Below are 16,333 nucleotides of genomic sequence, written 5' to 3'. Positions count from 1 at the left end.
GCACTGTTTACGGTGCTCTTTTATCAATTAATGTTCAGGACTGAAAATAAAAGACTCTGATGGTGCCTTTGAAAGGGGCACAGGAGTTTAAAATGAGGAATGAAGTGATTTCTTTATTTGTGAAAGACATAAACAGAACCCACTTAAAAGTAGTTAGCACAGCTGGAAGCATTTTTGCTTTCAAATCCCAGGTTTGTTGTTTAAACCCCCCTGAAGTTAAAAGTAAAATCTAGCTTGTGAGTAGTTTTTTAAAAATGTGATGCTCTTATATGTACATAAATACATATATGCAAGTCCTTCATTATGACTCAATTGCTGATACAACTTTAGATGTAGCACCGATCTAAACAGAGAAGGATGTTTAAAACTTGAACAGTAGTTGCCTCCCCACAGCCCTAGTTGCCAACAATTCACACACACAGCGTATCGGCTTACTTTTAGCTATTTTGTTTAAATCAATTTAGAATGGCCATTTACTTGAGATTCAGTCATCTGGTTCTGAGGTTATTTTGAGATGCTTAATGGATCTGAGATGCTATATCAGTTTCAGCTGCAGGTGTTGTATTTGTTTGAGGTGTTCCTGGGTCCACCGGGTTCACAGTACCCTATCAGAAAAGATGATGCTTCTGTTATCAGACGGTTTAACAGAGCACAACTAAATTCTAAGGATATTATTGATGTTGATTTGCCAATTTTGAAAACATAAATGATGTCTAAGTACAGTGGTGCATCATTTATTGGAATGACAAACTTTTTAAACCTTATGCTTCCACATTTATTACAAGGATACACATATCAAGAAATATAATTCCCTACAATGCCTCCAAGTACAAGCTTGAAGAGTAGGTTTTCACTTTATGATCCAGACATGCTCATTTTTTGGCGGGAGGGGGAAACAAAAACTTGATCAATTGGGTAGCGGAGAGTCAGTAGGGCAAGGTTAAATATCTTTGTGATTCATTATATAAATGCAAGTCTTCCTTTCATATAATAAATGCCTAATATGCATTCCAAATGTAAATTTGACCCTCCTGGGTGACTTCAATATGGTGGTGGGGTTGCAGTTCTCTGGCAAGAGATGATTGACAAAATGCTTGGATCATGGCCTTATCATAATGAACACTCTGTTTCAGAAGGACAAGCACAAGTGGTCAGTCCATGCAATGGCACCTGTTGGGTTATATCAACCAAGTGAAAGGCTGTAAAGATGGCCAGCCCCATTATGACAGGCACTGATGACTGCAGACCGTCTAATCCACTCTTATTTCCATCAACCTGGCCCCAAAATGTCAGCGTCAATGGGATATTGCTGCAGGAAGATTGATGTACAAGCTTTCAAGGATCTCACAAAAATGACTCTTCTTCGGCAGCACATCACTTGTCAATTCCCAGTCCACAGGAGCTGCAAAACATCCACAGCTTATGGGCTGCTATAATGAAGACTCTCAGCTTCTCTGCTGAGAATCACCAGGACTGGTTTGATAAGAATAGCAAAGAGATTGAAGAGCTAATCAACCACAAACATAATGCATTCTTGGATTGGAGGTTCCACCTTTATTCAAGGAAAACACCACAGACACCTAAAGGCAGAGGTCCAGCAAAAAGACCTAAAACAAAATGTATGGAGAGAGTGCTCAGGAGACTCAGCAACTCACTGACAGCCATGATGTATGGGTTCTTCAGCACTGTAAGAGCCACCAAGAACTTAGAACAGTACAGCACAGTAACAGGCTCTTTTGCCCACAATGTCTGTACCAAATTAAACTAACTTCTTCTGCCTGCACATGATCCATGTCCCTCCCTATTCATCTGCCCATCTAAAAGCTTAAATGTCACTACCATATTTGCTTCCACCACCACCCTGCATCACACTGTAAAAATAGCAGGGGTGAACTCAGAAACAGAGAGGTAGTCCAAAATGCCATCTGTTCCACACATAAAGCAGATGGAATAACATCATTGGAAATATAGCACCTGAATGACCTCTCTACTGCAGTAGTGAGCAGAAAATTTGGAGACAAAGCAGTAATCTTCTGCTATTTGCAAAGTTTCTGTGGTGTAAAAGTTGAGTCAATGTGACCTTGACCTCCATGGAGAAAACAGTCCAGTGGCAAAAATGTGGCTCAAGTCATCCTGCAGAATGTCATACATGTTGATGATAGCCTTGGAAACCCCAAGCGTAGCAATCAATTATTCATTGGAGAAGTGCAATGGATGTGCTGCCTCTGAATAGACTATGGGAGTTGGCTCTATATTGATAGATATGTCTTTTTCTCCTGTTCCATGGCCATAATGATGCCTCCAGAAAGTGTTGCATGCGTGGTCACACCCAGGCACCCAGTGAATGAGAATCTCAATACCTAAATGTTGGATAAAACATCCAGCTTGCAGCAGCAGCAGTCTGTGGATTTTGGAAGGTGCTTGAGCACCCTGAAGTCACTTCTGAAGGTGCTCAATTAGATCTCCTGTGACAGTAAATTGCTCCTTTAAATAGAAAAGCAACGAATCTAGTTCTAGAGAGACCGTTTAACGACTATTGTAATAGGGAGCTATGAGTTCCATTTTATATTGGTCCAGTGCAATTGGGCATTACATATCATTTGGTATGTATAATGTAGTGGGAAGCAGTAGTAATAGTAGTACCTGGACCAATTTCACATCTGGCACAATTTTACCCAAAGAGTACAGTACTTTAGATCATTTCTAGGTGAAGTTGAAATTGCTCGCAAATCACTCTAAAACAATGCACCATACAATCCAATTTGTAAGTTAAAATAACAAGTGCTGGAAATACTCAGCAGATAAGATAGATGGGAAAAGGAACTAAATTAATGGTTCAGGTTGATGACCTTCCATCAGATTTTTCACCAGGAAATGATTAAGGGCCAAGGCGTCAAATCCTTCTCTCCATTACCACTGCCTGACCAACCTGAGTCTTTCCATCATTTTCTGTTTTTATTTCAGATTTCCAGCATTTGCAATTTTTTTTGCTTTACAGTTATTTTTGCAAAAATTGTATAGGTTCAGCATTGCGTAGGTTCGGCATTACCAAATCAAAAAAATAACAGATTTAAATAATTAGGGGTGCTTTCCTAAATGTGCTTTATGACAAGTGTTGGCGAGAAAAATAAAATGAAAGGATGTGGGGAATAGGTAAGGGAGTGAAGTACTATAGTAGCTTCAATTGAAGATTTGGGAATGTATAAGATGTGCTGAATATCTCCTTTACTGCTGATCATTTCTGACTTACCCAACAATTATGGTCTACCCTCTTAAAATAACCTTCAAACAACTCCTGGTTGAACAGAGAGGAAAAAACCCTCCATCAATGGACATCTCCCACAAGCTCATAACTCCAGGATTCTTATCGAATTGTCACCACTGGGCTTGTGCCATTAAATAAATCTTAAATGGGGCAGTACTGTTATCATGACGTGTGATTATAAACTGGCAGGAAGGAATGGTGAGAAAAAGTAAATTTAAAAATCAAACCCCAAACACATGACTGCTGAACATCATGCACTAGAAGCAAGAGTATATAGCTTTTGCCTACATTGTCCTCCAAAGTAGATCAATTGTACGCATTCAAAATCCTACTTGACCCACGAACAATGATTTAAAAGCAAAAAAGGTACAGGGGTGAGAGAGTGGTACCGGCGAAAGTCTTCAATGTCTGCAAAACAGAAGAGCTGGTCATTAATTCAGGAAGCGGGGCAGATTCCACAACCCTGTCTGTATTAATAGTGCTGAGGTGGAGATGGTTGAGAGCTTCAAGTTCCTAAGTGTAAGTATCACCAATTGCTTGTCCTGGTCCAACCATGTAGGTACTATGACCAAGAAAGCACACCAGCACCTCCATTTCCTCAGCAGCATAAAAACTGATGATATATATAGATGCATCATAGAAAGGATCCTATCCAGACGCATCACAGCTTGGTATGGCAACTGCTCTGCCCAGGACTGCAAAAAAAATTGTAGAGAGAACACAGCCCAGTCCATCACAAAACCCAGTTTCTCCTCCATTGACTCCATCTACACTTCCTGCTGCTTCGGGAAAGCAGACAACATAGTAAAAGACTCTTCCCACCCCAGTCACTCACTTCTCCTGCTCCCCTTCCATCAGACACAAGATTCAAAAGCTTGAAAACACATACTACCAGGCTCAAGGACAGCTTCTATCCCACTGTTATAAAACTCTTGAATGGGACTCTTGAACAGACCTCTTGTATGATAAAGATGAACTTGATCTCCCAATCCATCTTGTCATGGCCCTTGCACCTTATTTGTCCACCTGCATTGCATGCACTCTGTAGCTGTAACACTATATTCTGCATTCTGTTATTGTTTTTCTTCTTGTGCTACCTCAATGTATTTGTGTGCAGAATGATCTGCATGGATGGCATGCAAAACTAAGCTTTTCACTGTATTGTGGCATACCTGAAAATAATAAACCAATTGTGATCAAATTACCATCAAGAAAACATAGAACAGGAGAAAAAAGTATCAACCTATTCATCTCCATAGAATAATCCCATCAATAAAATGCCTCCAAACAAAAAGAAACCTTTGCCTTTTATTTTCTGTCACCAAATATATTCATAGTCACAACTTTAATCCATTTTACCCTTGAATCAATTTATAAAAAAATCCTTTTTATTTCCACTTTTAAAGCTGCTAGGACCTAAATTTACAAAATCAGCCAAAGAAACTGGATTAATTATTTAATCAAAAGCTACACCTAGACTCAGACTTAGGAACATAAAGTTGTTTCCCCTCCCCCCCAAAAAAAAGTGAGCAGCCAATGCTATCTACTCACACTCCACCCTACATTGGTAGTTTACTCAACAGGGTAGAAAACCAGATGTCATTGGCAGTGGTTATAAATGAAATAACTATTCTGAACCCCACTGGAAAGGGCAGACAAGAGTTTCAAACTTCAGTTTTCAGATGTAGCATTGGAGGTTCTGATGGAGGAGGGATATCTTTGTGGCAACTTTTATGATATTGGACAGAAACAGTGGAGAGTGTTTCAGTGCCTGAAGAGCATTTCAGTGCCAGAAGCAGCAATCCAAAGATATGGCTACAGTGCAGAACAAGATGAGTGACCTTACAAGAACAATATTTATACATCATTCATTATTGACTGACCTGGAATTAAAAGCTACATTGTACACAGTAAGTTGGTTTTATAGCAAATTTTAAAATATTAATTCATTGAAATAAACAAACCTGGCATCAACCAAAAGAATTGCAGTATTTGGAAATACAGCATCATTTAAACTTTACGGTACTTTTAACCCAACATAATAGGAAAATAACTTTGAATTTGGAGGTAATGATGCAATTCATGCTGACTTAAAAAACCAAAACACATGCAAAGTGAAACTTTACATGAAATCCCTTATTTGTAGAAAAATACTTAATTTAAAAAAAATCAGTGAACTACACTTAGATTGGCATCTGTTCAAGCACAATACAAACTATACTGACTGTGTTAATGACCTTGAGGGTAAAGGATGATGTACAATACAGAAGCTAAACATTTAAAATCATATGGTATAAAATCAGAAAATTTCAACCATTCCAGCAGAACCTACACTTCAACCCAGTAATTCATTTTCATTTCACTAAAAAGAATGCAATACTTAAGCACAAGAGATTTGGGTCCTGTGAAAAGTGGTTGCAATAAAACTTTCCTGTGCTTCAGAAGATTAAGCCCAACTAAATTTAAAGTTCTGGTACAATACTGTGTATTCAAAAAAAATTTAGTAAATGGCCAGTGATCATAGAAAGAATAGTCATGCATTTTCTATAAGTAGTAGTTCTTATTTAGTCATTGTTTCTGCAGATGATCTATGCTATTCACCTCCTGAATGGACACACTTAATTGCATGATAACTATTCAGATTGTGTGATCAGGTGAGATTTCACCTTCACTTTATGGCCTTCAACCCAGAACTTGGTAGACACTGCAGTGTAATGATGGAACACTGCAAACCCTTGCTATTGTTCTCCTTTTTCTTCCCCCACAGACACAGAAAGGAACTGGAGTTTTCTCAAAACTACTCAAGGCAAGAACATCAAATGAGAGGGAGCAAACAGAGCATTTTCTGTTTTTTTTAAAAAAGAAAATCACTATTAGGTCATAACAGAGTATCGGTCACTGTTTTGAATGTTCTAATTAAGATTTTTAATTATTGCAAACAAAGATAACAACACCCATGATTGTGACAATGCTATCCTGCATTTATTCCCATATGCCAGAAAGAATCAAGTTTACATTCAGATGTACTAAAGAAAGTTGCTAAAACATTCATGAAAAGACAGCATATTCAAGACAACATAATGTAACAAAAAATCCATTTATCATGTAAACCATTTAGATTCTGTAGATTCACAGTTACCCTTATGTCAGTCCTCTACATATGAAAGCACCATGAAACTGAAATCAAAATAGGCCAAAGTGAAGCAATCATTTCAAATCTTCCAAAAAAAACACTGCACTGAAATGGTAGCTTACTCTTCCACGTAGGTAATTAAATTTTACTCAATCTTCTAAGTCCCAAACTATTCCATCTGCAAGCCAAAAGGCGGTGTCCATTTTGTTCAGCACTCCAGTTGTACATTCAGTGTTAAACTATAGCACGCAGAAAAGGTCAAGAGAATTTCATTTTAAAAAAAACAATGTTTCCAATCTGTCAACAAAAGAAAACAAACTTGGTCCATTTACTGGTGTCCAACTGCACAAGGCATCTACTTCAAGCCAGTTCATATGTTACAAAAATTGGTCATATTCTACAAAAAGTAACCAGTATGACCAAAACAAAAAACACAAAAACAAGTAAATTAGAAAGTGAGGTAGTTAACAAAATTACTTCAAGTTCTGGGGCCCACCCTCCCCACTTCCCTCATATGCTACACGTGCGTCTCCTTTGGCTAAAGCACAAATGGTGTACCATCCACAAATTAAACAAGTTACCTGGCTTTAACCAGGATGTGTTTAAATTGATCAAGAATACACTCTTGTTTTATTCACTATTGAACAGAAGGAAAAGGCAAATTCAAATTTAAACATCTTGGGCCTTTCTAAATTTAAAAATTGTCTGTGGTGTTTCTTTTTCATAAAAGGGACAAACATCATGCTTTGTAAGATAGGTAGTTGCCAATTCTTCCAGATCTCAAATACCAGTTGCATGAAGTTTATATTGAAGTGACTGGGATTCTATGGAGTTTATCTACTGCCATCTTCCTCATACCTACCCAGCAAACAAAAACATTCCAAGACCAAATAACTTCACTAATTTTTCCTAAGACCATGCATTATTTTCATAAATTATTACAGAAATAACATTGATCAGTTTTAAAGCCTAAGTCCTGGAAAGTAAAGGATGTGTTTTCCTACAAAGATTTATTTTGCCTGCACATTTCATGTCTTCTCCTGATGCTACAACTCATGCCAGATCCTAATTCAGACCCTAATGTGTCATTGGCATTGTTTATTTGATAGTATGTGCAAGTTAATTTTCTGGAAGGTATCACAGCTGAGCCCAATCCTTCTCTCCCTTACTCACTATGTACAACGTTACTGGAAAATATCACTACACTGATCAGGATTACCCTGCCTCTCCAGTCTAGACACAGCAAGGTGAATTGTACTGCTGCAATTATTTATTTTGCTTGGAAAGAAAACAGCTGATTTATTCCTATATCCTCATCACTTAACTCCCCTCATGTTACTCAGTTCCAAAATCGCTAGAGTCTTTCTAGCTGATTATCAGAAGTGGTGTTACACTGGTTATTATAATTTTGGAATGGTAATCCCAAGGAACACCAGGAAATTTAAATTCACCAAGTATATAATCCTATAAAAGCATCTCTCTTTCTAGGATTGTGTTTAAAACAAGAGTTCATTCAAGATTTTTTGATGGATCAGTTGTCATCAAATTCCAGATAAGTGGCACCAATTGACATTCTAGAACAGTTACCCGCATAAATGGTTAATGTATAAACAGCAAAATACAAATACACACATTCTCAAAGACATATCTATAGTAGTTTATGGAAATGATTCATTTCAATTTCTACTAATTTCAAAACTATCACTAATTACAGAATTTATTTCAATCTTTGGGTTCATAAGGAATTTGCAGTAAAAATTCATGAGAAAGAGGCTGTACACTTCAAATATTGTAAACTCAAGTCAATATTGTAAACGCTTCACTTTGCAAGACCCGCTTTATTATTTTTTAGATAAATCCCAGAGAGTTTTATACACTAAATTTGCAAAGCAATGATTGTACTCATAACATAAATTCAGGGAGGTACCCAGCAGTTTTGTTAGAGACAGCTACAGTAAAAAAAAACTATCTTACATATTTGGGGATTATATGAAAATAGTAGCCATATTGAGGTCTGTGGTTGTTTTTTTTCATAAAACCTAAGTCTAAAATCTACTCTACTCTGCACATTTGCTACAGAATGTCTTTATTAATTAACAGCTATTTTGCTTTCTTCCACAAAATGGGGGAAGTGAGGTGCTGCAACACTTTCAGAGCTAGGTTTTTCCTCATCAGCAATTGCTGGGTTGATGCCAGACTGGGATGCATCCACTTTAGAAACTGCAGTACTGGTGCTTACAGCAGAACCGCTTCCCACACTAACTGTGATGGGAGGGATACCACCATTCTGAATCACTGAGATCTCATTGGTTTTCAAAGCTAAGCCATTAGTAAGCACAGTGGTGTACTGATTCCAAACGGTTGGTTCAATATTCATTGATGGAGCCATTAGATCCTTCGGGAACATCTCAGAAATCTTCTTTGGGTCATTGCCAATCAGTATCATAGGACTGTCTAGTGAAAGTCGTCTCCCACGTCTAGCTGAATTATTCCACATGTGAGTTCCAACGTGGACCTGCAAAACAAAAGTGCATCTTAGTTATTAAGTGGCTGATTTTGTGCAATCCAGTTTGAGTTTCAGCAGCAGTCACTCCCTAATTAGGATCAACTGGCATTCAATATCATTTACAAGTTGACTCTGCAATTTAAAAAATGCTATGTTCCCTCCCTTCTAATAAGCATGCATTAAGGGATGCTCTTCCAGTGACTAATTTTCATATTAGTTTCAAATGGTAGATTGAAGAGAACAGTTCTCATCAATGGTATGTACGTTCCCCAATTCACTGCAAAGGTTAACTTCATGGCAATGAGATAGGAGGGAAGGTATCATAACACATTTGAGTCATGTCTTCACACAACATTCACACATTTCCTGTAACCATTGCTGGAGAGCATCTATCAACAGTAAGAACTGCATTACTTCCCTCTCTCCCCAAACAGAGGAGCAATGAAGCAAATTCTGGGGCTTCTCACCACTACATTGAGATCAGTTAATTCAGCACAGACCAGAGATCAAACCTGTGACTTGTGTCTATACTGCCCAGTACCACATTTGGCAGTGCATTTGACCAATAAAATGTTGTTGGAAATTTGCCCAAAATTTTTATTAAAGACATTTCAGAAAGATGCAGATTAGCTTTGCCTGAATTATCTGGACTTTGAGAAAATGCTGGGGCCATCAGCATTATCTGTTGTACAAGACAAAATCTGTCAGCAACTTCTACAGTATGCAGATGTACAGTTAAATACAGGGATCCAGTTACTGCTAGAAATACCCTGCTTCTTGCAGATATGTAATAATCTGTGCAGACAGACTCAACACTGCAAATCACTGTAATGATGTGAGATCACGTTGAAATCACTGAAATGATATGAACATGGGTACTTGCGTCAAGCTGCCCACTAAATATGCCAAAAAAACTGGCAATTGTCCACTCAGGAGCAAGTGAACTTTTAAACAGCATGACTGTCAAAAAAAATAAACGACCTGGGAAAATGAAATTTTAGAGTGGACTTTAGAATTCCTTCAGAAGTTAATTAGTTCAAGAAATTAAAAAGTAATTTCTAAAATTATGTCCTATCCTAAGCCTTTATTCTTTATTGTAATTTTATGTAATATTTCCTTTACATGGTTTACAATTAATGCTTCCTAATTTATACTTCCTGGTTTAGACTCCATGCATCTCAAGTGAAGATATTTCAATCTGACTAGTCGAAGAGCTTTGCAGTTTCTTGTTCGGATGCCAAAGGTCCCTTGCAGAGGCTGCTGGACTGGATGCCGGATTAGTACAGATCAGCCCCAGAAACCAGAGCAATCTTTGTGGGCAGCTGTCAGCCAGGTGAACGGCAAGCAATGTTTCTTTGCTACTGACCACAAAATCCAGGCCATTACTTAGATTTTTAACATGCACTGAAGCATTTTTCTTCAATCTGAACAAGTTACCTTGAGATTTCCTTTCGTTGTAAAAGCTCTTCCACAGATGGTGCATGCAAATGGCTTTTCACCAGTGTGCGTGCGTTCGTGAATCTGGAGAGCACTTGCTGAGGAGAAGCTCTTTCCACAAGTAGGACAGTTGTGTTGTTTAGGTGTGCGACGGGGTGGAGGTGCCAATATAGGTGGCATGATTGAAGCCACAGTTGATGGGGTAAGAAACTGTGCAGTAGTTCCTGCTGGTCGTTCTCCATGGTCGCTTACTTCCACTTTAATCAGACAAGGAGGAGCCCTGATAAAGGAACCTGCAGGAACTTGAACAGCACCTAAAAACATACAACAGTTTTTCACTGTTTAGTCTAATATGGGTTGTAAATTATACATGGTGGATCCCTTACTGTAGCCAATCCTCAGTTATTATGCTAGATTTCCCTACCTTAGGCCAGAACACTAGACTTTCAGCAATAGCTAGGTGAAATGGAGAAAAGCAGCCAATCAGAAACACATGCATTGACCCAAAATGTTAACTCATTTCTCTCCCCACAGATACTGCTTGACCCATTGAGTATTTACAGTAACTTTTTTTTTCATTTCAGAATTACCAGCCTCTGCATCATGGAAGCACAAAACATCAAGTTATCTGGAACCAACATTTAAAAAAAGATGGACAACACTAATGTACAAATTTAAAGATTCAGCTCAGTTGTGAGATTTTTCTTTACAAGATATGGCCTACTTTACAATTGCAGATTAACCAATAAATTAGCAAGAATGTGTCAGCGTTCCACAACCAAACTGGCTAATTGTTCTAAGACACTCAAATATATCCAAATCTTCATCCATTTGAGATAATATGTACAATTATGAGATAATGGGGTCATTTTTAAACTTTCACCCACTTTTTAAATTTGTTTACTAAAATTAGGGGAAAAACATCACAGATCAGGCATGCTCTAGCCTAGATATTATTTTTAAATTAAAAGGGCAGACCTTTTCTTTCAAGAACCAAATTCAATACTCCTTGGGTGACAACAGGAAGGATGGTTCATCCAACCACTGTGCTGTACACTCCTCCTCTAATTCTGGGTCATCACTTTATTCTGAAAGTGGGAGATCAGGAAGGTGCACATCATCACTGAGCCATCACAAAACAGATGGCCGTCATCTAGTGCTATGAGCCGAGAAATTAACAGTAGCAATATTTAATGGAGACAGTTAATGGAAACCAAATCCGTAAATATGATTAAGAAAAGCAATATGCCCAATATATTTTTTTAAAGTAACACTGATCATTTCCAGTGAACAGAGGCGTGTTGTGGCACAAGTTATGTAGCCACTTTACCCACACCAGTCAAGTTCAACAAACCCTTCTTTGTACAAGTGCAACAAATTCTAGTGCACTTAACAGCAACTTCTAGGACTTGGGAAATCATTGCCCATTGCAATATTTTTGGACTTGCACCTACCCATGCAAGAATTTTGGTTCAGTTTGGATTATGATAATGCTGTTAGCTTTAAATACCCTTTTGGACATTTCCTGGGATAAGACATCCAACATGCCAGCCTAGAGAGACATCAGGTTATTCACTTCATGTGTCAAGTTCCTTTTTATGATAAAAAGGGATTTATTAACATTTATTTCTTTAAGATGATAGTGAACAGAAGCTTAGGAAGGCAGTGTTTCTTTTCTAACCCTTTATGGACTGAAATTGTGATCAAGAAGAGATACTGATCAGATAGGAAATAAGGAACACCATGCTTAAATAACCCATAACGGGGAAGTTTGCATTTAACTTGCAACAGAGTTTAGTCATAAGGATCAACTTTTTATTAAAAATTATCTTCTGTTCAGCGATGCAAGTTGTGACAAATAAAACAGTTTGTTACTTTATAAATCAGCTTCTGAAGTTTAGGAGAATTCAAAGGGTTGGCATATGCAACATCAGATAAAAGATGCAATAGGGGTTCTATTGCTATGCTGCTTGGGTCATGTCACTATCCAAACAGTAAATGTTCTCAATTGCAATTCACTTGCAGAACTAGCTGGTGATGTAAATACCAGCAATATCTGACAAACATTAGTTTAAACACAGCCACTAGTTTAAATATTTTTAACTTTCAAAGAAGGCAGCTCCACCGGTTCATCAAAAGGACGTTTAAATGAGTGAAAGCTCAATTTTTGAAGCAATAAACCTAAGCAGAAGCAGCAAGCTTGGTGGTGGTGGTGGATTAATGAGCAGTAGTGGGAAGCATGGGAAGGACAATTCAGGAAGAAGACCAGGATTGGAAGTGAATGGCAATGTCCTTTTTTTTAAAAAATGTCATCAATACTGACCAATTTTACAGCAAAGATTTAAGTTTATAGGTTTACTAAGAAACAGGACTTTGTTTTAAATACTCAATTTAGGAGCTTCCAAAATGATTTCTATAAAATAAAATGCAACATAGATGTTTAAAACTGCCTTTTATGACAGCTTAAAGGAACAGAAGCAATAGAAATGATATCAGTGGTGATACACAAACTACACGTACAAATGACCCTTTCTGCCCAATTCTGCACGGGTCCATGGGAAAACAGTAGGATATTTATAGGTCATAATTCCACTTTAACTTGGTTCAGAAGGTTATTATATTGGAATTCTACAACAAAGCACATATTATACAAAAATTTCACATCGGTTCTGCATCTAACAACTTCTACCCAGCTCAGAAATGACATCAAAATAGAGATTGGGTGCAAGATGATGGCTAGACAGAACTCATTATCTGAGCAGCATTAGTACATCACTTTCCAAGTTCACACCATGGCACAAATGAAAATCTATACCATGAGAGCACAAAATTAAAAACCGTAACCCCACCCCTAGTGGACCACTTATGGAACAGGTGCTTTACTGAATTTGTCAAGTTCCATGAACAAATTGTGAAATGTCCAGATTAAAAGGAAAAACAGTTTGCTTAACACCCAAATTTCAAAAAGACATCTGGTAAGTTTTGGCTTGTTGACAAAAGCAAAGCACATGGCATTGCAATGTCATGGGTTAAATCTGGACTCCAGAGACTTAAATATTTCAGCCCAAGTACTACCCTGCTAAAGACAGAATGTTTTAGGCAAGACATCAAACAGATGCTTCGACTTTCCGACTCAGCAAGAAGGTGGAAAAGAAGATTTCATGGCACTTTTTGAATCAGAATGTAGATATCAGTATCTAGCCTGATATTTAGCCTTCAACCAATTCAAAGAGATTTGGTCAACTGATTGAGATCCCTACAAATTGAACTAATGATATGGATGACAGGGTCAAATATAATATACCCACATTTTGCTGATAAAGTACCTAGCTAGGAGGCAGTGAATTGTGCTAATGACGCAGAGAGGTTGAGGGCCATAGACAGGCTAAACAAATAGACAAAAAGATAGGACAGATGTCCACATTATGCTCCAATGTGAGGTAATGCACTGGGAGATTGAAAGATGGTTGTATTCAAGAGGGATCTGGGTGTATTTATACATGAAATCACTGAAAGATAGCATGCAGGTACAGCAAGCAACCAAGGAAGCAAATGGTAGTTTATTACAAGAGGATCTGAGTACCCGGCTTAAGAGTGCCAACTTGTTAGAACATCTTTTATCATCCAATCAAAATATTTTGCACCAGGTTCCTGTTAGCAATGCTGCCAATAACATCTCTCCATCCCTCTCTCTATGCTAATTGCATTGGCATCCTTATCCCTGGGAACACATCCTGCAGACCAAGTCTACAAGAGTAGCGTCATCTTGCTCTAATTATACAGAACTTTGACGAGACCATTTCTGGGGTACGGTGTACAGATCTGGCCTCCCCACCTGCTTGCACTATAGGAGGAAGTGAAGCGAAGGTTCACCAGTTTAATTCCCAGGCTGGTGGGTTTTATCTCACAAGAAAGTAGATTAAGCATACGCTCTTGATAATTTAAAATAATGAGAGGTAACTCTCATCAAAACATGCAAAATTCTTATTGAACTTGACAGGGAAAATGCAGGAGTTGACGTTTCCCCAATGTGGGGTGTCTAGATCAGAGGCCACAGGCTCAAAATAAGGAACCGGCCATTCAGAATAAAGATTGGGAGAAAACTTCATTCAGAGGGTACTGAATCTTTAGGAATTCTCTACCCAAGGGGTCTGTGGAGCCTTAGACTTGGTAAAACAATTCAGGAAAATGGTGCCAAGGAAAAGGCAGCCATGTTCTTAATGGCAGAGCAGGCACAAAGTGCCAAATAACCCACTCCTGCTTCTAATGTTCTTATGTTGATGAACACAAATCAGTTACTGTTTTTCATTCAATACCAGAATATCTACACATTTAAATTACTTTGCTGTAAAGCTCTGGGACACCCTGATATTGGGGAAAGCCTCCAAATTTTATTTAAATGAATGGGGCAGTACGCTTAGAAATTAGTTAAACATGGAAAGCAGAAGGTGATAAATACGAGTTCCATTTATTGATCTGCATCCCTCAAGGTGGAGCATTACCATTGGCTTCAGGATGATGCAAATAGATTAGATGATGGAACTTAATGAGAGATCATATTAGGTAGAGAATATATAGTTCAGAGTTTACATACAGCCATCCCTGAGTGAGAAGAAATGTTTTCCTGCAAAAATTCATAAAAAGGCTGGGCCATACACTTTATGGTCCTTTTGGTGTATTGTGTTCCAATGGGCAGAAAGCAGCAAACTACTTGCTAGGACAAAAAATAAGATACACAAATTGAAGTCACATACCCCAATGAGTCAATGGGATTAGAGCAACAACTCAAATCAATGAATGCCTGTATACTTGATCTGAACTTCAGTTGTTGACAAAAATAAAAGGATCCCAAGATTCATAAATAAATGTGTCTGATGTTCAAAAAAATCAGAAGTGGTAATAAAGGAAGCATTTAGTTTGTGCCTTTCATGAACATGGCACCCAAGATAATTTGATAGAAAGTGAAATATTTCTGTTGTAATGCCAAATTTGTATGAATTATTAGTTAAGCTACAATTAAAATTTTGTTTCCACTTTTTTTTGAATTTTGCTTTAAAAAACAGGGTCAAGGCCAGGAAAGAAGTGTGGAAAAGATTCAGATACCAACTTTTAGTTATGAAAACACTAGAAAAACAATACTTTCTGTTGGAAGATGACCTAATGAGAAATTTAAAAAGGCACAATTATGTGCTTTCCAAGGCACAGTAAACTAAAGAATGCACCAAGTTGCCAGCCACATTTCTATGGTGTATAATTCCATGATTTTAGATTCCAGGAACCAATTCAAGAAAATCTGGAGGGGTTGTTTATAGACACACTATCAATTAGACCATAAGACAAAGGAGCAGAGTAAGGCCATTCGGCCTATCAAATTTGCTCCACCATTCGATCATGGGTGACTTATTTTTTCCCCTCTCAACCTCACTCCTGTCTTCTCCCTGTAACTTTTGACACCACACCCATACTAAACAAGAACCTATCAACTGCCACTTTAAATATACCCAATGACTTCCCCTCCACAGCCATCTGTGGCAATGAATTCCACAGATTCACCACCCCCCAGCTAAAGAAATTCCTCCTCATCTGTTCTAAAGGGATGCCCTTCTATTCTGAGGCTGTGCCCTCTGAATGCATCAGTCTCCAAAAGATACAAAAGAGCTTACAATATCAGAATGCAAAAGATTATTACCAGTCATACATCTTCTGTTTTCAACATTTATCAGCAGAGTTGAAGCACATGGATTAAAAGGGACATGGATGTGAACTTGGCCAAGTAAAAGTCATGGTGAACAGTTATTTTCCCCCTCCAATCCCCCACCTCAGACTTGAAGGCGTTCTTGAGGGATTTGTATTGATCTGCATTAATAACCTACACCTGTAGATGCAAACCACAAATTTCTAGGTGTGTGGTGACAAAACATAGTAGTATTGCAAACTGCAAACAGAAAAAATTGCAGCAGGATAATGAAGAGGCTGGTGGAGTGGGCACACA

The 16,333-nt window shown here is 38.0% G+C and overlaps 1 protein-coding gene across 1 annotated transcript in view; it reads right to left on the bottom strand.

Moving 5' to 3' along the window:
• Positions 1–6,170: 6,170 nt before the first annotated feature.
• Positions 6,171–16,333, bottom strand: part of sall4 (spalt-like transcription factor 4) — a 40,063-nt gene continuing 29,900 nt past the window's right edge. Inside the window, exons 3-4 of the mRNA XM_052030936.1 lie at positions 10,342–10,655; positions 6,171–8,913 (exon numbers count right to left, since the gene is read on the bottom strand). Of these exons, the coding sequence (XP_051886896.1) occupies positions 8,488–8,913; positions 10,342–10,655 (740 nt within the window). The 3' untranslated portion in view covers positions 6,171–8,487. The remainder of the gene's footprint in view (positions 8,914–10,341; positions 10,656–16,333) is intronic.

Source organism: Pristis pectinata, chromosome 16 (genome assembly GCF_009764475.1).
Source record: "Pristis pectinata isolate sPriPec2 chromosome 16, sPriPec2.1.pri, whole genome shotgun sequence".
Classification (NCBI taxonomy): Eukaryota; Metazoa; Chordata; class Chondrichthyes; order Rhinopristiformes; family Pristidae; genus Pristis; species Pristis pectinata.
The sequence above is the reverse complement of the archived record's forward strand: the minus strand, read 5'-3'. Positions and strand labels throughout refer to the sequence as shown.